The following is a 26,562-nucleotide window of genomic DNA, read 5'->3' on the forward strand; positions in this document are numbered from 1 at the left end:
GATGGGGGAACACTTGTTTCCACTTGCTTCCATGTTGATTAAACTTCCATTGAGTTACCACTCTTTGCTGTACCCTGATTCCTCACTCACTTTCTGCCTCCCTCCAGGGAAAGGGGAGTGAGTTATTAAGAGGTGAGTTTGAGAAAAAGAACCTGGCATGTACGCTGGGCTCAGAGAGGCCTATGGTTGTCCCTGACTAGGGGAATGGGACATGTAATGTAGGAAATCAGGTGTTTTCAAGTTCATTATTGCTGTGGACCCAAGTCACTTCTCCAAATAGCTTTATCAGGCATAGAAGCAATTATTTTTATTGTTCTCGATTTCTTTATCTAGCTCTCTGTTCCTAACACAGGTAGAGAAGAGAGGGCTCTTATTTAATGGGCATCCCCGGCACTCCAGAACAATACTATAGTCCTGCTTCAGTGTACCTCAGTTTGCTTTTTCCATCCATAGATTATATTGATTCATTTTAAACCATTACAGAAAAACATAAAAATTTCAAAGGATGTTTTATTTTCTTCTGGCACTTTCTCTACTCACTAGTCATCTCAAACATTTTTGTTCCTAGTTTAGAATGTAGGCAAGGAATTTATATCTTTAATTAAAGGTACGTGAACATCTTCAGCCAAAGATGTATATGACTAAAGCTATCTCTGATAAATCAATTACAGATAAAGTAGTAATTATGACTTCCATCTGCGTTTTCTGGCAGACAGCAGTCATAAGTACCATTAATTCTCCAAGTGAAGGTGATTCACTCCTGCAGGAGTGACTCATTTCTGCATGAGGCAGAAACCAGAGTGAATGGCTTACCTCCTTTTCTCTTGGGAATCTTGTACTGCTAAGTGCAAAATGCCATGGGAACTGTTGAGCTGCTATTTCAAATTCACAACTTTTAAACATAAAAGATAGTATAAAAACATTACAGTTTTCTAGTTTTGCCAGAAAAACAATTTGAATCTAAATAAGCCTCTATATCTATGTAGCAGTTTTCAGAAAACGTAGGGATAAAAGAATCTGCTAAATGATGAAGATACAGTCAAATCCCAAATTGGAAAATTCTACAGGAATGACTCCATTTTTTTCCCAACAAATACATGGCATAGAAAAGGAGAAAAAAAATTTTTTAAAAAGGAAGGAGAATGGTTATAGACCTACTGGGATGTGTAATACATATTAAGTGCAATTTTGGATTTTGATTCAAAACAAACAACCATAAAAAGTTGTTTTTGAGACTATCAAGGAAAATCGAATATAGATTTAGTACTGGTGATATTAAGAAATTATTTTTAATATACTAGGTATTGTGGTTCTGTGTTTTTAAAATGGTATTGTGGTTCTGTGTTTTTAAAAAGACTTTATTTATTAAAAACACCCTAAAATATTTACCATGAATATATTTACACTGAATTAATATAATGTCTAGGAATTGCTTTTAAATATTCAGGTACATTCATATATCACTTGTGTAATTAAAAAATAAGTAAAAATGCACTGCAAATAATTTTCTGTTATTGAATATTCATAAAATATCAAAAGTAATTAAAGAAATCCCATTTACTAAGTTCCTGCTTTGTGCCAAGCAGAGGATAGCATCTGCATTATCTCATTTATGTCCAGACGACAGATGGGTGCTATTATCCTCATTCTACAGGTGACAAACTGAAGCTTACTTTCAGAAGTGGTGGAGTCGGGGCGCCTGGGTGGCTCGGTCGTTAAGCGTCTGCCTTCGGCTCAGGTCATGATCCCAGGGTCCTGGGATCAAGCCCCGCATCGGGCTTCCGCCTCTGTGGGGAAGCCTGCTTCTCCCTCTCCCACTCCCCCTGCTTGTGTTCCCTCTCTCGTTGTGCCTCTCTCTGTTAAATAAATAAATAAAATCTTTAAAAAAAAAAAGTGGTGGAGTCAGCATTCGATTGAGGACCAACTCCTTTCAGGATAAAAGCTCTGGGGAAATCCTTCTTAGAAGCAGAGAAACAGACCAGAAGTTTCCCAAATGTGTATGGAACACACCAAATGGTCCCTGGAAGTCTAATGGTTCTATAGAGCATGGGACATGTCAGTCTATTTCTTCTTCTGGTTTAGATAGCTCTCCCCAGAGCTCCCAATGCAGGGAGACACCTCTGGTGGGGGCGGTGGGGGGGAGTTGTTTGTTTGTTTTTTTTGGGGGGGGGAGTTCTTATTTAGGAGTGATGGCTAGTTGGACTGGGGTGGATACTTAATCTAAACCAGCCAGTGAACTGCCTGACCAGCTACTAAATAGTAGAGCCTCTCTTTCTCTTGAGCATTTAAACTGAAAAAATGAGAGGATGTAGTTAGTCAATAACAGATGCTGGAAGTAAAAGATTTTGATGTCAAGAAAGGGATTGGGGGGGGCGCCTGGGTGGCTCAGTCGTTAAGCGTCTGCCTTTGGCTCAGGTCATGATCCCGGGGTCCTGGATCGAGCCCCACATTGGGCTCCCTGCTCAGCGGGAAGCCTGCTTCTCCCTCTCCCCCACTTGTGTTCCCTCGCTCGCTGTGTCTCTCTCTGTCAAATAAATAAAATCTTTAAGAAAATGGGATTGGGCATATTTTAACCATGTGCAAGATAAATAAGCAGAGGAGGTAGACTGAGAGAAAGAGAAAGAATAAGGCAGACATAAAGGAAGCTGATGGGGCGCCTGAGTGGCTCAGTCGGTTAAGCGTCCAACTCTTGATTTCAGCTCAGGTCACGATCTCAGAGTTGTGAGATTGAGCCCCGAGTCAGGCTCCTCACTGAGTGTGGAATCTGCTTAAGATTCTCTCTCTCCCAAGGGGCGCCTGGGTGGCATAGTCAGTTGAGCATCTGACTCTTGGTTTTGGCTCAGGTCATGATCTCAGGGTTGTGAGATTGAGTCCTGTGTTGGGCTCTGTGCTCAGCATGTAGTCTGCTTGAGACTCTCTCTCTCCCTCTGCCCCTCCCCCCCCAAGAAAAGGGAAAAGAAAAAAAAAAAGAAGCTGAGATGATGTGGCCCTAAGTCAAATGGAGGGTCCTTTGTTCCTGGCCCATGAACTGCTTTTGAATGTACAAGAGGTCTCCTGTTAGTCTTACAATTCTCCTATTTCCTTTTCACTTGAGTTAGTTTGAGTGGCTTCTGTTCTTTGTCAGCAAAAGAGCCTTATCTAGAACAGTTAGACATGATGGACATTTAAAGTTATCATCAGATTTGTTTCCAGCATCATTTTTCATACATCATCCCCTACTTGCTGCCCTGTGAAAGAATGAATGATCAATTTTAATTGTACCCAAGAGATAAACTAGTCTATGGTCTGTTCCTAAATTCTCCATTACCTTCCTGCCTTCCTCCTTTCTTTCTGCCCAGTCCCAGTCTCCATTCATCTGAATCCTATCCTTCCAAATTCCAGTTGATAAGCATCATATTGATGAAGCTTTTGCTGCTCAATCTAGGCCTCCATAATTCCTGTTCTTTCTCCTAAACTGTCTAATTTTATGATAGGATTATCAATGTTTTTTCATTTTATATTTACTATGCACCATCTTGAATTGTTTGCTAGCTTTGCATGGGTATGTCTTTTCTACCTATTTATTAGAATAAATGTCCTGAGCTTAGAAGCTTACATCTGTTCCTCTTCTCTTCTTTCTGTATCACTAAAAATGCTCCAGGTCCCTTGTTCTGCATACCACTTACTTCAAAGTAGAGGCTCAGTGCATACTTTCTAATTAATTAGTAATATGTGACTTGCAGCTGTGTCTCTTGTTCCTGACTTCTCAAAAATGAGAGTAGATACACTTTTACATATTTAGTAAGAATCATTCTTCCATAGACTGACAAATTCACTCCTCTGATACTATGGGGCTCAAGACAATTGCTTCCCACTCCTAAAAACATCTGTGCTTCATTTTTCTTATGCAAACATTGGAAAGGTGAGAAACATTCTGTGTAATAAGATTAATGTCTCAAAGAGATTTTTTGGCAAGTAGCAGTACCGGACTCCCACACCCAGGGTTGGAAACCTTTGCCCACAGAAGAGTATGTCTTTTATTCAAATATGGGCAGTGTATTTATTTTTAAGAATGCAGCATTTCAGCCTTCATTTGTCCATAATTACCTACTGAAGTCTGTAGGAATTGTTGAACAACAATATTTTAAAATCTCCTGATGCATACTACCGAGAGTGGACTGAGGTAAAGAGAAAACTTAAAGGAATTAAATGGTCTCTAGGTAATTGGCACATTGCCAGCATTTAAATTAGAATCCTAACACCTAATCAGATTTGACAAGGCTATTAAACATCAGCTTTATTTTCTCCTGAGAATAACGCCAGGAACTTTTCTGAAGAAATGTGAGGCGATTATTAGCTGACTTGTAAAATGACTATAATCCAGAGCAATGGCATCTTATCTCCCTTTGAGCTATTACTCTGCCAATGGAGAACTTGCTGGTCCTTGGTGCGCATCCAACCGTTATCTTTAAGTATGTAACAGATTACAGTTCTCCTTTTCGGTTCTCTCCAGGCTGAATAACTCCAATGCTCTTTTTCACTCCTTGATATCCTCTGCTTTTCTCTGGCCTCTAATGTGGACTTGGGAGCAGAGATCTGGCTCCTAATGGTGAATCTACCAAGTGGACTTATGGTCTTGGACAAATCATGGACTCTGCACTCCAGTATCCTCATTCCTCCACAGGAGATAACAACTGCAGTCTTCTGTGTAATCAGTGATTCCGGCAAAAATGATAAAACCACTGAGGGAGAGGTTTTAGGGGAACAGGATATTCACATAGTCTCAAAGAGTCTCCCCACAGACTACTATCTAATTGCAAAGAGGAAAATGTACCTTTATGTTGGGAAGGTCCAGAAGTCACTCCTTTAACCAGGTGGTCAAATCCAGGGTGAACGTCTCTACTAGTTAGAGTAGGCACAAGGCCTATGGCCCACGATACTTTTAGGGGTTTTGAAAAGTGCCTCAATTTCTTTTAAAATGAGAAGAAAAAAATGAATATAATCCATCTTGGATTATATTTATCTTTATGCTGATATAATTATAAAATATAATTCTCAACATTTTTTTTATGGAGAAAGGGTCTCATGAAGGTAAAAGTGCCAAGGGCCCATGAAATTCATAATTTGGCCCAGATTAAATTTAACATCACCAATAATGGGACCATCTGAGATCATGTGCCTCCTGATAAAATGCAATGGGAAGAACACAACCTTGCCTATGCAGTCATCTTGCCCAAAATTTTTAACCTGAATCTGTATATGAGGAAACAATCAGACAAATCCAATTCTGGCACATTCTACAAGATAACTCGCTTAGATTCATCAAAACAGTCAACATCGTTTTTTTAGAAGAATATAGGGGAGCTACTGTTAACACCTTAAAGGAGATAAAAGAGATATAACAACCCTTTTCACAATATGTACATACAGAAAATCATTATGTTATGCATCTTAAACTTATACAATGTTATGTGTCACTTGTATCTCAATAGGACTGGGAAAAAGAGAAATATAACAACCAAATGCAATGCATATGCCTTAATTTGATCCTGGATTTTTTTTTTTCTAAAGTAATGAATTACCTTTTTTTTTTTTGAAAATGGGGGAAATGTGATTACATATCAGATGGTATTAAGGAATTATTGTTAATTTCATTAGGTGTGATAATGGTATTGGGGTTCTACAGAAGAGTGTCCATGTTCTTAGGGCATACACACTGAAATACTCAGGATATTTGCACCTTACTTTGCAGAGTTCAACAAAATAAAACAAAACAAGCAAACAAATGTGTGTGTGTACACCCACCCGCCCACCCACCCACACACGCACTGTGTGTCTAGGAAATGTTCATTGTTGAGTGTGGGTGGGTATTATACAGAAGTTCACAAGCAAGGGAGAGAACATGCTAAAATATAGAATTTTCAAAAGATAAACTAAAAAAAGAGATAAACTAACAGTAAAATAACAAATTCAAAATAATGTGTTAGGGGCACCTGGTTGGCTCAGCTCAGGTCTTGATCTCAGGGTTGCAAGTTCAAGCCCCACACTGGGCTCCATGCTGGGCGTGGAGCCTACTTATATAAAAAAAAAATAATAATGTGTTATATAGTTTATTCTCTTTTATTAACTGTCAACCTGTTTGTCATCAGAAAAACTTTATTGTAATTCTAATGTGATTGAATGTGTCTTATCTGATTAGTGCCTGTACCAGGAATGAGGGAACTGTCTTCTTTGTTATATTCATATTGTTCTCTTGGGCTTGCAATTTTAGTATCATTGACAATCTGTGGGGTTTTGTTTTGCAGGAATATTTTAAAGCCACATATCCATTTGAAGCCTCTCCAAAACCTGAAGGTGCAGGGAAGAATGAGGTGCCATGGTTGAGCCTTCTGTATGTCGGGCCCTTGTAGTCCTGCCGCCTGAGCTGCACATGATAAGGGATCATCTGATGTGGCCTCAGGTAGAGAGTGAGCCTCAGTTCAAACCACTATATGTTACTAACGTTTAATTCATCTTTATTTTTAAATAAAAATCAATATAAATAGAAGTTTTGACACTTTCCTCCCTTACCTGTTAGATCAGGTTGCACCTCTCCTGGCGGGCATGAACCCCACTTTGCAGTCCTCACAGATGGAGACTTCCCTTATCAATGTCAGTGTCTCTTACAAAAGGGTAACTTTGATTAGGATTTTCGGAGCCTGTCCTGTGTCTGCTGTTTCTTAAAAAATAATCAGCCTAAAGTCATCCTTATGCCAGAGGCACATGTTGGGGTGGCAAAATCTGCCCCATTTTGCTGGTATTGAAATTAAGGGAGAAACACAAAAAATTTATTAGAATGTCTGTTCCCCACCTGCTCTATCCATGATGAAAACACAGTGATTCTAAGCAGACACAAAATTCCTTCCTTCCTTGAGTCTGTTATACTGAATCTCCTGCATCTTTCACTGCCATATACACACCCTGAAGTTCCCTGTGGCCTGGGCCTAGAGGGAGGTCTGAGCTCTTTCATAAAGTCAGAGGCTGCAGGGCAAGAGGCCATCTGAATGAGACATTGGGAGCCAAGCTGAAAATGGCGTCAGGGAAGGTCTAAAATCCAGAGGCTGGCACAGGGCTAGAGAAAGGGGTGCTGACCTGGAGAAGGTTCAGAAGTGCAGGTACTGTTTCTAGGCTACGAGGGATGCAGAGGCTGAGGTATAAAATGGAAAGAGAGTGCAAACAATTGTTGGACATCTCATGGTGCCCTGGTGGAAAGAGTTGGGCAAATATTGATGCTTGGGCCCCAAACGGGTTTCAGCAGGATGACCTAATTCCAAAGCTCAGTGCTAGTCCTGTAAAGGAATTTGTCAGAAGGGGTATAAGCAGGATGAAATATTACAGTTGCCAGTGGGTATGTCTCAAATGACAAAGGAGAGCAGTCACCCGGTTCCATTTCAGTCGTCGCGCACATATCCTGCCACAAGCTGTTCGTAGGCCATTCCTCAAAACATGTTATGGAGGGAAGAACATATATTTATAACTTGTTAGACTGTTTCAGCAATTTATGAGCCCAAAAGTTTGAAGCACGTTTATAAATCCCACTTGCGAGTTGTAGTTAGACATGGCCTGCATTTGCATTTGCTCGACCGAGTAACATAGAAGATAGAGAATAGGGAAGAATCACAAAGACAGAGAAAAATCACCCGTGCTCTAGGGTGGAAGGTAGAATAGACTCAGGGTAATAAATTATCTTCATAAATTGTCATTCACTGCCAAACAGACCCCGAGACAAGGATTTAGGTGCAGGTAGTTTGTTTGAGGGGGGATCCCAGGAAGCACAGGGAGGGAGTGGGGAGGTGGGACAGGGAGGGAATGGAAGCCAAGGAAGTGTGCCATTCTGGGCAACTGGAGCACATTCCAGAACTGTGCCACCAAAGCGTGAGGAGGCTGAGGTGTTTCCCGTGGACTCCCATCCCTCTTTGGTTGAGAGTGGTCCTCCACTGTTAATTCTGGAGCACTCCCACCTGCCTCAAACCTTCCCATGGCCAGGTATCGCTCTCGGTCAGAAAAAAGCAGCAAGCCCAGGTCTGTAAGGGACCTCTAGGGAGTGTGAGGGATATGGGTGGGCCACCAATAGCAACCACTATGTAAATTCTTCTCCTGGTCCCATCAGTTTATCAAACACATAGGCAGAAAATGAAATATCAGAGACAATGTTAGTTTTTGAATATATTTCGAATTATTGGGGATTAAAATAGAATTTCTAAATTATCTCAATCAAATTATCTTTTTTTTCTCAAAATAGGAATTATTAAAGCTCAAAAATACCATCATGGCATATGAGTCACTGTATCTAATTACAAAAATTTAACAGCACTATATTTAAATAACCTTTTATGAGAGGCTTCATACAGGGGGAAATGTTGACCCAACTTTGTAGCTTATTGGGTCCCCTGGCCCAGAAGGTTGATCCCGGCAGTGTTAGCGTGGTGAAGGAGCCCAAGACAGTGAGAGGGAAGGACTGAAGGGAGACCGGGAGCCCTGCGTGCTACACCCACTTCCATAATTTGCTCTTTTTACAAAAGCATGCTGTCCCTGTTTCCTTTTATTTTATTTTATACTATTTATTCAACAAAAACTTATATATGAGACTATGTGCCTGGTACAGCTCCTAACACTTTTTAAGGATTAACTTTTTGAATCCCTGATAATGATGCAAGGAAGTAGGTACTACTGTGATCATCCTCTTCTTACAGATGAAGAATCTGAGGCACAAGGAGGTGAACCAGGTCACCTGAGCTCACACAGCCAGCAAGTGGCAGAGCTCGGAGTTGAACAGAGGTCCTGGGTCCAGATCTTAAACCATGAGACTTTCAGATCTCCATTTCCTTCATCTGTGAAATGAAACTAATGATATCAACCTTACTTGCTATAAGGAGGTGCTAAATGAGGTGTTTCAAAAGCACTTTGAGAACTAGGAAGCATGATTTAAATAAAAGGCTATTGCAGTCCACGAAAAGAAATGATTGTCCCCTGAACAACACCTGGTTGAGATTTCAACATCCTCTCAGCTCCCTTATGAACATAAATAACACTCATGCTAATAACAAACACTCTTTTGACTAGGCATTCTATCATTTTATAAAGAAGTCAATACATTGTCTCATTTCATTGTTACAAAAATTATAGTAGTCCTATGACATATTAAAAGTAAATACCCTTATCTCCATTTTATAGATCGAAAACTGAGACCTATAGAGTGGTTTGCCCAAAGTCACACAGTTGACAATGAGAAGAACCAGGGCTCAAACTCAGACATCATTTCAAATTCAGTGCTTTTGAATTTGTCCTCACTATGAGTAGTGCTCCACTAAATGTGACCTCCAAAAATTAACAATAAAAGAAAGAGGCAAAGAGAAGACAGTACAGTGAAAGAAAGAAAGGACAGTTACTGTTTAATAGGTAGGGAGTTTCAGGTTGGGAAGATGAAAACAGTTCTGGGGGCGGATGGTGGTGATGGTTGTACAACCATGTGAATGTACCATAGAATGCCATAGAACTGAGTGCTTCAAAATGATTAAAATAGTCAATTTTATGTTATGTATGTTTCACCACAATACACTTAGGAAAAAAGGAAGGATGGGGGGGAGGGAAGAAAAGTTTATAAGTTTGTCACCAGGCAACTTTGAGGGCATCTTAATTAAGAACCAACTGAAAAAGTTTGCTTTGAGTCAGCTAAAGCTATCATCAAGGAAGATGGTCTAGACAGTGCATTTGAATGACTTTTTTCAGTTAAAAATTTTAGAATAAAAGTGCTAACAGCCTTTTCCCAAGACATTTCCCATGGCCCAAACACTTCCTATTTCTCTAACCATTTCAAGCCCAGACGAATCCCTGGAGGTACAGAGGAAATGATTCTCCCTGAGCACAATTCCCCTTTTTTGCAATTTTAAAGGACCTTGCTTACATGAGAAGAACTTACAGGAGGCCAGCACAGTGCATGATGGTGAAACCATCTGGAGGACGTTGTGTCACATCTTCACTTCTCCCATGAGCAACGGGAAGCCTCCGCCCCCAGCCCCCCGTGTCCACCACCCATGTGAGCTGGAATCTGGGTAAGCCTGGGAGTTAAAACTCTCTCCTTTTCTTCATTTAAAAACAACTGTTAGTATCACAGTGGACCCAGGGCACACTGGAAAAGACACATATCTTAAAGACGTTGGGGTTCGACTCTCAATTTTTTTATTCGAAAGCAAATGTGCATGACATGACAGTACCCCATACTTTAAAGCACCACACAGGTGTCTGATTTGTATTGTATTGTTTTTATTATATCCCCTAGGAAGTCCGTCCTGGCTAACTGGACAGGGGTCATGGATTCCCCAAGGTTCTACTTTGATATTATAATAGTGATGTAATGGGACGGATGGTAGCTGCACTGGTGATGAACTTCAAACCACTAAGCTGTACACCTGAAACTAATGTAATATTGTGTCAACTGTACGCAGCAAAGATATAGTGAAGACTCACTACTAAATGCCTGCGTCAGCAGGCATGCCCACACTTTTATATCAGGCACAGCAAACTAAGGATCTACTGGTCAAATCTGACCCTCTGCCTGTTTCCATATGGCCCATGAGCTAAGAATAGTTTTTGCATTTTAGAGTTTGTTTTTTTTTTAAGATTTTATTTATTCATTTGACACACAGAGATACAGAGAGAGAGAGAGAGCATGAGCGGGGGGAGAGGCAGAGGGAGAGGGAGAAGCAGACTCCCTGCTGAGCCAGGAGCCCAATGTGGGGCTCGATCCCAGGACCCTGGGATCACGACCTGAGCCGAAGGCAGACGTTTAACCATCTGAGCCACCCAGGCGCCCCTAGTTTTTGCATTTTAAATGGTTGGAGAAAACAGTCAAAAGAAGAATCACATTCTGTGACATGTGAAAAGTGCATGAAATTCAGATTTCAGGGTCAGTAAATAAGGTTTCACTGCAACAGAGCTATGCCCATTTTCTTCCATAATATCTATGGCTGCTTTCATGCCATAATGGTAGTGTTGAGGGGTTGCAACAGAGACCTTATGGCCCACAAAGCTGAGAATATTTATTATAGGGCCCTTGAAAAAAATGTTTACTGGCCCCCAGCCTAAGTGCACTGAATGTGTGAACATGGCTAGCATTTCTGTTGTTCTCGGCCTGTTCATACCAAAACTGTTGGTTCCTTCTTTAATGGAGGAGAGAGTCTGTCTTCCATTTTACACAGAGCTCTGCCTGTTAGGCTTAGTAATTTGTGATAATGAAGACAATAGGCCACTGAGCTTTGCTGTTGGTCTTCCAGTGCGAAACACTCATTGTCCAGGATGCTTAGTCAATTTATCGGCACAGGTAAGGACTAATTTAGTATCTCAGGCTCTGCTTGGCATTATGGATATAAAAAGTCCCTGACCACGAAGGACTTAAAAATCTGGTTGGGGAAGCAAGCTAGGCCCAGGTAAGGCCCTGAAAGAACAACAGAATGATGCTTAACATATTACATTCCCCTTTGTGAGGCGCTCTTAGAACAGACGGTGTTGGGTCAGTCTATGAGGTGCTTTTACCATGGTGCAGACATATGAGTACATGTTTAATGCTAAACCTGTTTCCTATATAATTATGGAATATACAGCTTGGGAGTCATCAAGGCCCATTCCCTTCACATTACAGAAGAGGAAAGTAGTGGCCAGAGGTCCCACAGTTGGTTAGCTGAGAACCAAGACTAGAACCTAGGTCTCTGGGTCCCCTAGATAGTTATATTTGACTATAGCTCTTCAGTCTCAGGCCTTTTTAAAGCACCAGTAAAGAATACTTCAAACTAAATATTTACTATACTGATCTTCATCCCGTAGTGCATATTTCCCTCAAACCATCATTTTAACCTTCAGTTTCACCTCTGCTGACAACCTAGGAAAGAAAAGATGCCAAATTCTGATTTTTCTGTTCTTCTGTGGTGTTTCCGATCATTTAAAGTAGAAGGGGAGGGGCGCCTGGGTGGCTCAGTCAGTTGAGCGTCCTACTCTTGATTTTGGCTCAGGTCATGATCTCAGGGTCATAAGATCGAGTCCCACGTCGGGCTCCGTGCTCAGTGGGGAGGCTGCTTCTCTCCCTCTCCCTCTGCCTCTCTCCCCACTCATGCACACGTGCACATGCATGTGCGCTGTCTCTCCAATAAATAAATAAATCTTTATTTTTATTTTTTTTTTTAATGTCATCTCTGATGGCTTTTTTTTTTTAAGATTTTATTTGACAGAGAGAGACACAGCGAGAGAGGGAACACAAGCAGGGGGAGTGGGAGAGGGAGAAGCAGGCTTCCCACGGAGCAGGGAGCCCGATGTGGGGCTCGATCCCAATACCCTGGGATCATGCCCTGAGCCAACGGCAGAGGCTTAACAACTGAGCCACCCAGGTGACCCAATAAATAAATCTTTAAAAAAAAATAAAGTAGAAGGGGAAAAGAATAGATAATAATGAAATTCTTAAAAAGTCTGTTTTGATTGCCATTTATTTAAAGAGAAATAAGCATTTCCCATATGCTCTCATGGAGAAACTACTGTAATTTTGTTTTTACATAATTTTGTATTGTTTTTTAATTGTGTTTAACATATTTCTCAGAGGCCCAAGCCCGGTATGAAAGTGCCTGATAATAAAACAAAACAAAACAAACAAAAAATACCACCAAAGGGAAAAAAAGAAACCTTGAAAAGCTTGAAGTTGACTTGTAGTCATTCTATTTATATGTAGACAGCATAAAGAAATAAGTGAGTCACATGGACATATTATTATTGTTACAATAAGTTCTTCTCACACTGGAAATAAATGTCTTTATGTGCTGCACTTCGCATTTTCTTCCCGCTTCTTTCCTGGGTACCTTTAGCTATTCCCACTGGCTAACTGGTCTGAGTACAATACAAAAAAAGAAAAGTAATAAAGAAGTGAAGTTTAAAGAAATGTACCTCAGGAACATTTTGGCTCTTTCCTTCCTGTGGAATTTCAGCTGTTCTCAACTCCTGCATAACTAAATGTTGGCTCCAGCTCTTACTTACTGGGGCTAAGAGCCCTGGCTTAGCTGAAAGATCCCAGAGGCTTTGATGTACCTACAGTACTTGGCAGTGTCCACTGCTGCAGGCCTCAGCTGAGACTCCTGACTTACTCACTTTTCTGAATCTAACCTGCGGAGATAATGTGAGGCTGTGCATGCTGATCCCACAGGTCCGATGAGGGAGTTCTGTTTTCCACTTCTGATAATGGCAAACCAGCTTGTTGCTGAGTAACTCCCCTAAAATGAAAAGTTAGGAAGTCTCTTGGAAAGCGTCAGAGAAATACCAAGGCAGTGAGGATCTGAGGGGCCAAAATCCTGGAGAGAAGGAAGCATAAGGAGATGAAGCTGTCATTCAGTACCATTTTCACCTTACGGCACTTACCAAGTTTCAAACAGCAACAGAGAAATAAAGCTGAGCAGAGCTCCTAGCAGTTTTAGGAGGAAGGAGGACAATAAATGGAGTTCAAGGCCCACCAAGGAGAGGAGGCCAGGTAAACACCCCAGGCTTTCAGTTTGGATTCCCAAAAGGGGGACACCCTAGCAGCAGGGGTGAACTAATTCTTGGAAAGACCCAATCCCAGTCTCCAATCTGCTCAGTCCCTGATCGGGTCAGATATACTGCCACCTCCTAATTATCTGCAAGAAGCAAAAGCGAATCTTTTCTGGAAGATAATAACATGCAGAACCTCGAATTATTTACAGTTCTTCATATACAAAATCAGGTAGTCAAACAAAATTGCCTCATCTACCAGGAGGCAAAACAAAATGGCCAAAAAACAAGAGAGAAAATCTATAATAGAAACCGGCTTAGAGAGGTTCCACATGTTAGAGTTACCAGAGAGGGATTTTAAAATATATTGGGACTAGGACCCCGGCTCCGCCCTCGAGCGAGGAGGTTGTGGCGTCGGCTGGTTCCAGGCGTTTCGAGCTCCAGACAGGATGATCGAGGTTGTTTGCAACGACCGTCTAGGGAAGAAGGTCCGCGTTAAGTGCAACACTGATGACACCATCGGGGACCTTAAGAAGCTGATCGCAGCCCAAACTGGCACCCGTTGGAACAAGATCGTCCTGAAGAAGTGGTACACGATTTTTAAGGACCATGTGTCTCTGGGGGACTATGAAATCCATGATGGGATGAACCTGGAGCTTTATTACCAATAGAGCAGAATTCCTTCCCCCTGTCAAGTGCCCTGCCTTACCCTCCCCTCTCCTCTTCCCTTCTTCCCCCCATCCCCTCCTCTCCCACCCTCACCCCCACACTGGTATGGATGCTTGTTTTTAAAAACTCATGTTAATAAAATCTTAGAAGTTGCAAAAAAATAAAATAAAATAAAATATATTGGGACTAATTCAAGAACTTAGATGACAAGATGGAACCAGATGGAAAGACTAGACACAGCTAAAGAGAGGATTAATGAGCTGAAAATGGCTAGAGTGAAGTACAGTGAGAAAAGAAGAATGGAAAACACAGTAAAGGGAGTAAGAAATTTATGGGACATGGTGAAATGAGATTGTGTTTAAAACAGTTCCTAGTAACAGAGGCCTGACCCTAGGATGACGTTTTCTGCCTCAGTAAAAACAAAAACAAGCAAAGGAGGAAGAAAACTCGAAAAGCTTAAAGTTAACCTGTAGTATTCTGTTGATATGTAGACAGCATAAAAAAAGAGAATGGGACAGAAGCAATATTTGAAGTTGTAATGGTTGAGAACTTGAGAAAACTGGCTAAAATCTTCAAACCACAGATTTAAGAAAAGCTATGAATCCAAGCAGGAAAAAGACAAAGAAAACCACAGCTAAGCGCATCATAGTAATGCTGCTGAAAACCAAAGATAAAGAAAAAAATCTTAAAATCATTCAAAGAGCAACAAATCAATAATTTTAAAGAAGCACCAACAAAACTGACATCTGTCATCATGGCGGAAGTCCAAGTACAATAAATGGCAATGTCAAAGTGTGAAAGATCAGAACTGCTGGCCTAGAATTCTATGCCCAGTGAAAATCTCCTCCCCAAATGACATTAAATAAAGGCATTTTCATACACACCAAACCAGAAAATGTATCCCCATTATATTTACACTCAGGGAAACACTGAAGGGCATTCTTTGGGCAGAAGCAAAATGATCTCAGGTAAAGTCAGAGTTGTAGGAAGAAATAGAGAACAACAGAAAAGGTAAATATGGGAATAAATTTAAATCTGAAGGTAAATATGTGAGTAAATGTAAAGTATGTAAAAACAATAAACATAATGAGTTGTGGGTTTTAAAATACAAAGAGAATTAAAATATAAAATAACGATAGCTTCCCCCCCCACAAAAGGCAGGAGTGTATTAAAATAAAGTGTCTTTGCATTGCAATCCTTGAATTGTCCTGGAAGTGGGAAAGTACTAATTTATAGCAAACTCTAATAAGTCAAGGATACGTGTTGTAAACTCTAGGGTAGCCCCTGAAAGAATACTAAGAAGAGCTTATATAATTAAACTCATGCAGAGGGGTAGAATAATTAAAATATTTCACTAATTTAAAAGAAGGCAAGAAGAAAGGGAGAAAGGATAATGAGACTGGTGAGACCAGTAAAAATCAAATAATAACGTGGTAGATTTAAATCCAAATATATCAGCAAAGTCAAATTTATCAGAGTGTCTATGTTTATAGGACAGAAACCTGTAGCCAAATTACAAACAGCAAAGACGTTTGTGTAAAGTGGCTCATGTTACACATACCCACAAAATACTAACATTGATGAGGAAAAGTTAAAACTCATAATGCCAAGACATCCATGGCAAACGAGTTAATGGACGTCAATTAAACAAGTATTTAAGATTACTCAAGGCACAAAACTTTAAATACTGTGAAATTGTACAGCCCCTATAGGAAAGAAATTTGATAGTGGCTTTCTCAAATAATCTTAAACACTATACAGTCATCCTAAACATATATGACATAACCAGTAATGACTTACGGAGCTGAAAGAAACTTTTCTAACCAATCCTTAATAATAAGCCCATTTTAATCAACCATGCCACGAGTCTGACTCGTCTTTCTAATTTCTCTATAGAAAAGGATATCACCAAACCATTGTCATTTTAAGAGGAGACAAATGAGGATGAAGCCAAAATATTTAAGAAAACAAGTGTGATGGACATGTGTCAGGCAATTAATTAATAGATACTATGTTATTTTTCTGGATTTTGTGATGTTTGTAGAATTTATCAACTTATTTAAATTTCTGACATTGTGATTTCTAAATCTAATATTTTTCTAAATCTTTTAAAACAACCACATTTCTACCTAACTTTGCATTCATAATTTTACTTGTTTTTTCTTAAAAAGTATCCTCCAAATAGTTCCCATAAAACCTGCATAAGGTCTTTTCATCTAGAGTTGGGATGACTGTTCTACTGCAGTCATTCTGTTAACCATCAAAAGAGATGAACATGATTCACAAACCATAATCCAGCCTTCCAGGTTCTCTCAGTAGGACCTACCAGAATTCATTCATTTCTTTACTCCTTCCTTCATGTTTCCATCCACCCATGTATTCAATAAACACTTATCAAGCCTCTACTACAGGTTAGGGATGGTTTTAGTATCAGAGAATATGCTACTGAATGAGATAGCCTCCCATTGTGGGGGGGGGGTTGTATTTCTAGTGGTAGAAGACAGATAATAAACAAGTAAGCAAATAAATGAACAAAATAATTCTCAAGAAAATAATACTGGATGATATTTACCTAAGAAAAATGAAGACATTCATCCATACAAAACCCTATGTGAATGTTGATGACAACTTTATTCATAACCACCCAAACCAAAAACAACCCTAATGCCCACTGACTGAAGAAGGGCTAAACCAACTGGTATACCCGTGCAGTGGAACACTACTCAGCAATAAAAAGGAATGGGCTCCTGATACATGCAACAACGTGAGTTTGAAAGAAGCCAGACTTAACCAACTGTACACTGTATAATGTCATTCATATGCTATTTTGGAAGAGATCAGTGGTTTTCAGGAGCTGAGGGTGGAGGAATCAGATAGACTACACAAGGACATGATAGTATCTGGGGTGATGGATGTTCTACATCTAGACTATAGTGGTGGTGGTTACATACTGCATAAGTTTGTCAAAATTCAGAGAAATGTACACCTAAAAGTTTACTATATGTAAGTTACACCTCAGTCTACCTGAAAAAAGAAACTGGTTGATGGAATAGTGTTGGTCATTCCTTTAGACTGAGTGGCCAATGAAGACCTCCATAGAAAGTGATTTATTTATTTATTTATTTATTTTTAAAGGGGGCAGAGGTGCAGGGGGAGAGGGAGAGAGTGAATCGCAAGCAGGCTCCACGCCCAGCACAGAGCCCAATGCGGGGCTCTATCTCACGACCCTGAGATCATGATCTGAGCCAAAATCAAGAGTTGGATGCTTAACTGACAGAGCCACCCAGGTGCCCCTAAAGAAAGTGATATTTAATGTGTAAAACGAATCAGCAGCCTCTTAGAGGTTCCTAGGCAAATCAAATCATTTCAAGTAGCAGCAAATATCAGATACTGATGAGCAGAATTTCAAAGATGACTGTAAGAAACAAAATCCCTTGTTCCATTACTGGGAGGTAGAAAGAGAGGAATGGAGAATTTTTTTTTTTTCTGCAAAACATGCGTTTTAATTAAGAGAAAATTTATGCAAACCCTGCACACCAGGAGGATTTACAAGTGCAAAAATGCTAATTTAGTCTATTTTTCAAAGGATGTTATTGACAAGCACAGTTCAAAAAACCTCACCAGGAAGCCCTTTCAGGCTATGCAGTATGTTTCATGATCAAGTTTGTGCTTTTTTTTCTTTTTGCCTCCATGCATATTAGGTTGCCAGAAATGATAATTAATCACACAAAAGTCTAACACTTTCAAAGATAATATGTTAGAGACAAGGTCAAAATCCTTTTCTGCCCTTCTGTCTACAGCGCTCCAGTTGAAAGAGCCTTGCTGGGAAACCCCACTTCCGTTGCCCCTGCCCTCTGGGCACTGCAGAGTCTGCCCGCAGCTGTGGCAGATCCATCACCCTGGGGAAACACGAGTTGAGTTTCCTTCCAGAGAGGCAGGACGCTTCAGAAAACTCAGACTATAGAGAAGTTATGAACTGGTGACTCATGTAAGCCCCTCCAACAAAGGGACTTTCTGGAAAAGATGCTTTGCAAGAAATTAAATTGTCTAGTCTTGTGTGAAAGGGCCAATGTCCTTGAAGTCAGTAAAGCTGGGCCTCTAGAACATTAGAGGAGCCTCTGGCATCACTGGGGTGATCCCCTTAGAAGGGCACCATCTTGCAGTTACTCAGGTTATCCTCCCTCAGAACAGTAGGGTCTGGGATCAGTAGCTCCCACTGTCCAGGGAAGGGAAATGGAATCAGACTCTGTGTTTTGATGGTGTCTGAAGAAAAGTTTCCAGTTCCCCTGAAGGAACTAGGACTTAAAATGAGGAGAGCAGTATTATAGTATGACTGCACTTTGAATCTGCTGTGACAAGGCCAAATTCCATCTTTTGGTCTCTGTCAAACAAGGGTTTGAACTTTAAGATGACTTCTGCTTGTCACTGCTCAAACGTCAACCAAGCTGTGGTTATTGTCCTCTTACTAGATGTACGGTGGGCCCAGGTGTCATAGCAGGCACAGACCCCAAGGAGCTTCCCACATGATTAAGGAAGTAGAAAACACATCTATACAAAGGACCCAGTAATAAAATGTGGGACAGATTTGGTATTCCATAGACAATACAGGCAAAAACATCTTGAGAAGGGGAAAAATCAGTGAAAGCAAAAGATCAGGGAATGCTTCATAGAGGGGAAGGGACCTGAACTGTGCCTTGAGGGATTCATGGGAATAGAACCCAGCTATTAAGGAGAGGGAAATGAAGTCAGAGAGGGGAGAAGTCAGAAGGCAATGTGGAAGTAATGAGAAGTTAGCTAGAGGGGCACCTGGGTGGCTCAGTTGGTTAAGTGTTCGACTCTTGATTTCTGCTCAGGTCATGATCTCAGGGTTATGAGATCAAGCCCAGCACAGAACCCTACTTGGGGCTCAATCCCACAGCCCTGAGATCATGGGTTGTGGGATTGAGCCCTGTGTTGTCGGGCTCCATGGTGGGTGTGGAGCCTGCTTAAGATTCTCTGTCCCTCTCCCTGTGCCCCTCCCTGCCTCCCACTCTGATCGCACGCTTGTGCTCTCTCGCTCTATTTCTCTCTCTCTAAAAAGAAAAAAAAGGAGTTTAGCTACAGCTGTGTTTGTTCTGGCAAGCCTTGGGATAGGAAGATAGAAAGACAGACTGCCAGATAGAAGAGGGCCCGGCAAAAGAGAATTGAAGGATCAGAGAGAGGTTCATAACGCAAACCTGGAAAGTGAACCACACATGTATTTTTCAGAAGGTCTCAAAACCTCATCAATGGGATACCCAAATCCCCCAAGCCCGTGACTAGTGACTGTACTGGGCTGCCTGGTTTCTTCCCTCTTCATTTTTGGTATCTTCTAATAGAAGATATTTGACAGACAGGAATAGCCCATGCAGCTAGGGGGCATTTGATATTTGCCTGTGTGAGAAATTCCTGATACTGTCAATGAGACAGACCAACCAACATGGATCTTGGAAAAGAGATTGGGACCCCAAGACACAGAGCAAACTCTCTTCTGTCCAATAGAACTCTGTGCAATGATGGCAATGTTCTGTATCTGTAATGTCCCGTAAAGTCATGTGTGGCTACTGAGCCTTTGACACGTGGCTGGTGTGACTAGGGAGCTGAATTTTTAGTTTTACTTGGTTAGTGGCTAAGATGCTGGACCATGCAGCTCGAGATGGCAGGAAAGGCCGAAACAACATTATCTCATAAATTCCTTGCAATGAACCTCTTTTCCTCCCCGGCTGCTTGAAGCTTGGCCGCCATCATGAACAATACAGTAACTATGCAGACCAGGAAGTTCATAACTAACCAACTACTTCAGCGGAAACAGACGGTCATTGATATTCTTCACCCCGGAAAGGCAACAGTACCTAAGACAGAAATTCGGGAAAAACTAGCCAAAATGTACAAGACCACACCAGATGTTATATTTGTGTTTAGATTCAGAACCCATTTTGGCGGTGGCAAGACAGCCGGCTTTGGCATGATTTATGATTCCTTGGATTATGCAAAGAAAAATGAACCCAAACACAGACTTGCAAGACATGGCCTGTATGAGAAGAAAAAGACATCAAGAAAACAGCGAAAGGAACGCAAGAACAGAATGAAGAAAGTCAAGGGGACTGCAAAAGCCAGTGTTGGTGCTGGCAAAAAGTGAGTTGGAGCCTGGACAACAGAAGGAATAAAGATGCTGCAGTGGCTTTATCTGTGGTGGTTGTGTAGATTTTTCATGAGAGGATCAATAAACTAAGAATGTTAATGTGAAAAAAAAATTCCTTGCAATGAATTCAAAGAATCTGTACTTCAAGAAGTTTGCCTAAATGCAACTCTTTCCTGTTTTCTTTACACATTCCAAATCACAAGGGAGGGGAAAACATACGAACAGTTTTTTCCATGGAATCAAGGATCACAATTACAATGGAACTCCTCTATATATCTACTTTTGGGATTCATTCTGCCATCCATTCTAGCAGAAATAGCACTGAATAATAATACTGAAGCAGGCACAATATAACTTGGGTATTATATGCTGTCAACATAACATCTAGCTTTAAACATCATACTTACTGGAAAACACAAACTCTCCTTACCCTTCTCCTACTGAGGGCCTAATTTTGTTCTTAAACTCCATTTACATAATGCTGAGGACCTAGTACAGAAATGGGCATCTAGTAGGAAAGACCAGTCTGTAAAAAATATATCCATCCATCCAACCATTGTCCATCCATCTGCCCATCCACTCATCCACCCACCTGTCTTTTCATTTGTCCATCCATGCACCCATCTTCATCCCCCAAATCTATTCATAGACTCAGAAAGAAAGGTTTTTCTCACATTTACTCAATGAGAGCTTCATAGAGAGGAAGAGATAAGTCGGTAACTGTATGAAACATTTTAAAGAGTATGCTTTCAGATGAATTCCAAAAAAGGAAAAGAAGAATGAGAAGAAAAGTGTGGATTAATTAACCATAATTTTAATTAATCACTGTTTATTGATCACCCATTTGGTGCCAAGGAACCATGTGAGGCAGTGTGGAAGACAGAAGAATATATAAGAAATCTCTGCCCTCAGCATTCTTTTTTTTTTTCTTTTAAAGATTTTCCCATCCAAGTACTAACCAGGCCCGACCCTGCTTAGCTTCCGAGATCAGACGAGATTGGGCGCGGTCAGGGTGGTATGACCGTTTTTATTTATTTGACAATGAGAGAGAGCAAGCGTGCACATAAGCAGAGGGAGAGGGAGAAGCAGGCTCTCCACTGGGCAGGGAGCCCGATGCCGAGCTCGATCCCAGGACCCTGGGATCATGACCTGAGCCGAAGGCAGACGCTTAACCAACTGAGCCACCCAGGCGCCCCTGCCCTCAGCATGCTTAATAATCTACTTGAAAAGTTAACACAATGAATATACGAGAGGCTAAAAAAAGACAAATGAGTAAAATACTTCAAAAGAGCAAAATGAAATAAGTCACAAGATAATTCATGTCTAAGATAATAAGCTTTATGTTTAGGGGAGGGTTAGGAACTTGGGGCTAGAATGGTCCAACTTAGGGTTTTAAGGTGGAAGCTTGAACCATGTTCCGAATGATAAGATGACAGATAAAAAATTTGGAGGGACCTTAGAAATAATCTAGCTCAACTCTATTACTTTACAGATGATTCAACTAAGGTCAGAGTTAAGTGACTTGGTCCGACTTCTTTAAGTGGGCAGTAATGGCAGCAAAAAGCCTAAAATGCAGGACCATTGATGCCCATTCCAAGCCCGTACATCACATGGGAAGCAGCGTCTTCTATGCAGGAAAGGAGAAAGTGTCTGGAGAGTTGGCAGGACACAGCATAAGCAAGGGAGCAGAGCCAGGAACTCGTCAGTGTAACCACCAGGTATGAGGACATTGGCGCGTGTGTGAGGGGAAAAGGCATGGAAGGAGGGGGAGGTCAGGGACCAAAAGCTAAGGGGCGTGAATGCAAGCCTGCAATTGACCAGCTGTGTGAAACCCCGAATTCTGGTTTCTGGGACTGCCTTGAAGTCTCCCTCTGACACAGTGGCAACAGTGTAAACTTTTCCAGAAAACTGTTAATCCCTTCCTATTAACAAAGACTCAAGTTCGCCTGGGGGAAGGGAGGGCTGCAGAAGGGAGATGGGGATGAGTACCGGCATTGCTGGTGAACCTACAGGGGCAGGGATGGATGACTATCATTACGCTCTTCCCACCTCAGAAACCCTGATGCAGTAGATTTAGGGTAGGGACTAAGAAGCTGTATTGGTTTTGAGCTCCCCATTGATTTGTGATGATCATCCAGTTTGGAGGGTCTTCTGGTTCATCCTTTTACCACCCTGTCAAATACAGACTAGCGCTTTAGAAAACTCTTTGATGATATTTACTAAATATGTGTCCCCTGTGATCTGGCGATTCCATCCCCAGGCTTAAACCCAAGAGAAACAAACACATATGTTCCCCAAAAGGCACAAATAAGGTTATCCAGAGTAGGTTATTATGAACCCCAAACTGGAAACAACCCAGTGTCCATCAGTATTAGAATGGATACATAAACGGGGTATATTCATACAGTGGAATACTACACAAGAATTAAAAAGAACAAACCATTGCTATGTGCACCAACATAGATGACTCTCACAGACATGATGGGCATAGGAAGTATGATGCCCTTTATACGAGATTAAAGAACTGGCAAAAATAATCTATGTTAACTGAACTCAGAATAGTGATTGCTCCTGTCTCGGGGCAGGTATTAACTGGAACGAGGCATAAAAGAAAACTCCTGGGGTGCCGGAACTATTCTATATCTACATCTGGGTGGTTTACTTATGTTATGAAGACATAAGTAAAAATCCATTGAGCTATATACACTTGTTCACTTTCCGGTATACAGATCGTACCTTGTTGAGAAAAAACAGAGAGGGTATGGGTGTGTGTATTTGCCTTGCCATCCTCATGAGGTTATTTTAAGACCCCAATAGCTTTTAAAAATGAGATAAATAGGTTAAGTGTAGTTTTGTATTATTTAACTAGCTCAGTACTTATTCTTGTCGAAATCGGTTAGATGCACTTGCTGCCAGTGATTCAGGTGATCCATCAGCTTTTTGAAGCCTCAGCAAAGCACAGAAAGTTAGTTAGAGGGAAGCTTATAGTAGGGGAAGAACACACAGTAACTATAAACTTGCTGAGAACACACCAGAGCTGCCAAAGGCTGCAACCGGCTTTGGAAAGAGCCTTTCTGCCGATGGGGAATTTGGTCTGCTCTGAAACTCTGGAAAGAGCCCCCTGCAGCTTCATTTCACATCCCACATCCTCGCTTCCCTCTCTGCCCCCCACCCCGCCCCAAGAAGATGGTAAACACCCTCTACACCACTGCACCCAGCAGCCTGGGGTCCAAAATCTCATCTTCCCATCAGGAAAATTCGCCTCCATCCTGAGATGACCTCGGCATCTGTGTAATGAGCCACAGACCTTCTGCCAGCTCCAAAGTTTGCTCAGCCTGGGTCAACACGTGAGACTGCCCATGGCCACCAGTACCTGGGGGGCTGCTGTTCAGGTGAGAGCAAACTGGGGGCGAGCGGTGAGAGTGGAGAAAGCCCTTCCGGCCAGTACGGTGTGCAGACCTTGCCTCCGGGCTATTACTTTTCCATCTTTGAAAATGAACAGTGTACTTCAGGCAGCTAAGTATAAAGACATGTCTACAAATACTGATAACACTGTCTTTATTCGTCCATTACTCGACAAAGCCAGATCACTTGGGGACTGTTTGTTCCTCTATAAAATGAAAACCCACTACCACATGTATTAAAATGTGGGACGTTTTCTTCAGAGTATAAACTTTCAAGAGCTGCTTCTATGCCTTTCCTGGTACACGCTCAGATCCTCATGTGTCTTTAACAGCATAACATACAGTGGATTTTAAAATGAAAACTTAAGAGTCTCTGGTTCATTGTTCCAGTTTTTTCTTAATTTGACCATATGCTCCATGGTGTTTCGGGAGTCTATTCATTACTGTGTCCACTTTCTAGAGCTCAGAAGCATGCTAGATCTAGGCAGCAATGTGTGTGAACAGCCTGTGGATATTTCCCGACTGGTTAATTCAAGCAAGTGTTTTTTAACATAATAGATGCTTGGTAAATGTTGAAGGAATGAATATGAATCTTTAAGAGTGAATAAATGTGAATTTTTAAGCAACATGTTCACACAAGAAATGCAGTTCACAAATGTGAGTATTGCCCAGAATGAAATGTTGGACTCCCCCACCAAAACAAACAAACAAACAAAAAACCCAAAGGCACTGTATGTGGAAGTACATCAAAAAGATTAAAATTCAAAATCAAACTTGAATGGAACTTTCTCAAGGGAAAAAAAAATCCAAATAATGGTTGATTTCACTGAAGGGACACTTAGAAAAACCGGCTCTCTGGTTACAGAGAGCCCAATACAAAATCAGCTGTGAGAAAAGGTAAATGGTCTAAGGAAAATAAATTTCAAAGAAATGCTGCTTATTGTCTCCTCTTGTTTATTTCTGAAAGAATATTTTGAGGAGGAAATTCAGTGGGACTTTTCTGTTCTCTGAAGCCTTTGAATCGTTTCGAAGAAACATTTGCCTGGGGTGTAAACTCTCTTAGGTGTGATTTTTTTTTTTTTTCCCCTCACCAATTAATTTTGCAGGGAGGGAGAAGTTAGGAAAAAGCAACGCTAAACCGATTTGTCTCCAGAAAATACATGTCAATCTTATGTTCAGAGTTTTTTTTTCTCATTTCTCCCCTTTCGTCCCAAGACCCCCTCACTTTTCTTTCTTAAACCGATAACGTCCAATTCAAGAAGTAATCCCCAGAAGAACAACGTGCCCTGAAGGGAATCTGAGTTTGACTAAAACTTCCCTTTGTGCAAACAGCTCTGCCTGCCCCAAGCTGGTGGCTCATTTCCCAAGGCACCTGCCACCCTCAGAGAGAAGGTGACTTTCCTCCAGAACTCACCTGTCCGCTGAGAGAGCCGTGAGTGTGAAGACAGACACCCCCACTGAGGTGAGCTGTATAAAGGGGATCAGTTTGCAGCCAATCCTGCCAAACAGCCATCTGTCGGCCAGGTACCTGCTGGCATCCACGGGAGCACACGTTACCAGGAGGAGCAGGTCTCCCAAGGCCAGACTGGAGATGAACAGGTTGGGCACATTTCGCATGGCCTTCACTGTACAGAAGATCTTGATCAGGGTGATGTTGCCGACAAGGCCTATCAGAATGATGACCCCATAGATGGCAGGGATGACATAGAAGATCCCTGGGTGGAACCAGTCGTCCTTCGTGGGGAGATCTGCACTGTGATTGGAGATGTTGCAGTGCAAGAAGTGGTCCACTTCCAAGTTCAAAAGCAAACAATCATTCAGAGCCATCCTCTAGGTTCTTGTCCCCCTGAAAAGGGCTCTTAGATGTTGTTGCTTAACTTTGATTTTGTAGTTGGGTGAAGATGAGGATAAAATCTATGCTGGGCTCTTTATCTTCTTTGACAAAACTACTCTGAGTACATATACACCATGGCATTCAGAACGGCCTGGCACTATTTTGATGCTGGTGCTGCTCTGGTCCTCACATGACCCATGTAACACATGTCTAAATTCAGTAAGTGAGCAACAAAAAGTCAGCCAGAACTAAACCCACTCTGTAGCAACTCTTTCTACCTCCACTCTAGTCTGAGTCTCCCTGGCTGCAGTTTACTAGCAACTTTTGGCCGCCTATTTTCATACGGCATTTCCTATCTTTCCTGATGTGTAGAACCTGAAGGTTTAAAGTGGGTAGAAAAACAACTGCACTGAGAAAGCCTCACATCCTATAGGCAGGATGCTGTGCGCGTCACTGACTTGAGCAGCTAACCGCCCCTCTGCGGCGCTGAGGCTCTGCGGAGGCACCGGGGCTACTTATAGACAGAGAAGGCCAGCCCCCTGCTGGCCACTTCAGTCACTGCCCAGGAGCCCGCTCTCCCCGCGCCCTCCCCGAGAAACCACCCGCAGGCTCCAGCCGGCAGACGCCCGGGCGTCTTCCGCTTCCGGATGTGGCTCCCGGGGCACTGCTAGCCCTCGGCAAAAGGCGGCGCACATCCTGCTGAGGCTCTGCCCGTGGATGCAGAAAAAAATCGCAGCCCCATTTCTCTTTTCCGGTTCTTTGAATGACATGTTCAAGGTGCTATAAAATGGGGCTGCAACGGAATTAAACGCGCACGGACGCACACGGGATGTCCATGTGCGAGCGGTCCCACCAGCCTTCCCCGCGGCTCTTTGAACGAAAAAGAGGCATGGGCTTTGTGCCTTAAAGCTTCAGTAACTCACATCTGGGAAAAGCCGAAGCAGAACACACACACACACACACACACACACACACAC

The 26,562-nt window shown here is 41.7% G+C and overlaps 2 protein-coding genes, 1 long non-coding RNA gene and 1 pseudogene across 5 annotated transcripts in view; 3 read left to right on the plus strand and 1 right to left on the minus strand.

Annotated features, from left to right (window-relative positions):
• The window catches only part of LOC141374287 (uncharacterized), a 61,353-nt gene extending 51,297 nt beyond the window's left edge, over positions 1–10,056 (plus strand). Inside the window, exons 2-3 of the long non-coding RNA XR_012381061.1 lie at positions 6,285–6,439; positions 9,911–10,056. This is a non-coding gene — a long non-coding RNA (uncharacterized lncRNA). The remainder of the gene's footprint in view (positions 1–6,284; positions 6,440–9,910) is intronic.
• GRPR (gastrin releasing peptide receptor) overlaps positions 1–26,122 on the minus strand; it is a 36,486-nt gene extending 10,364 nt beyond the window's left edge. For all 3 annotated transcript variants that reach the window (XR_012381059.1, XM_025857829.2, XM_025857828.2), the window contains exon 1: positions 25,166–26,122. Coding sequence is in view for 2 of the 3 variants with exons in the window: in XM_025857829.2 (XP_025713614.1) it covers positions 25,166–25,578 (413 nt within the window). In the remaining variant the exon portion in view is untranslated. The remainder of the gene's footprint in view (positions 1–25,165) is intronic.
• Positions 13,901–14,357, plus strand: LOC112812852 (ubiquitin-like protein 5). The gene has a single exon (XM_025857831.2). The coding sequence runs from the start codon at positions 13,968–13,970 to the stop codon at positions 14,187–14,189; it is 222 nt and encodes a 73-aa protein (XP_025713616.1). The 5' UTR covers positions 13,901–13,967; the 3' UTR covers positions 14,190–14,357.
• LOC112812851 (small ribosomal subunit protein eS24 pseudogene) lies at positions 19,952–20,344 on the plus strand (annotated as a pseudogene).
• Positions 26,123–26,562: the final 440 nt, after the last annotated feature.

This window comes from Callorhinus ursinus, unplaced genomic scaffold (assembly GCF_003265705.2).
Source record: "Callorhinus ursinus isolate GAN/ISIS: 27379988/994484 unplaced genomic scaffold, GSC_fseal_2.0 scaffold16, whole genome shotgun sequence".
NCBI classification, from domain to species: domain Eukaryota; kingdom Metazoa; phylum Chordata; class Mammalia; order Carnivora; family Otariidae; genus Callorhinus; species Callorhinus ursinus.

What these genes read in the sequence shown, in the direction of transcription:
- LOC112812852 (XM_025857831.2), top strand. Translation starts at nt 13,968, where the DNA reads ATGATCGAGGTTGTTTGCAACGACCGTCTAGGGAAGAAGGTCCGCGTT.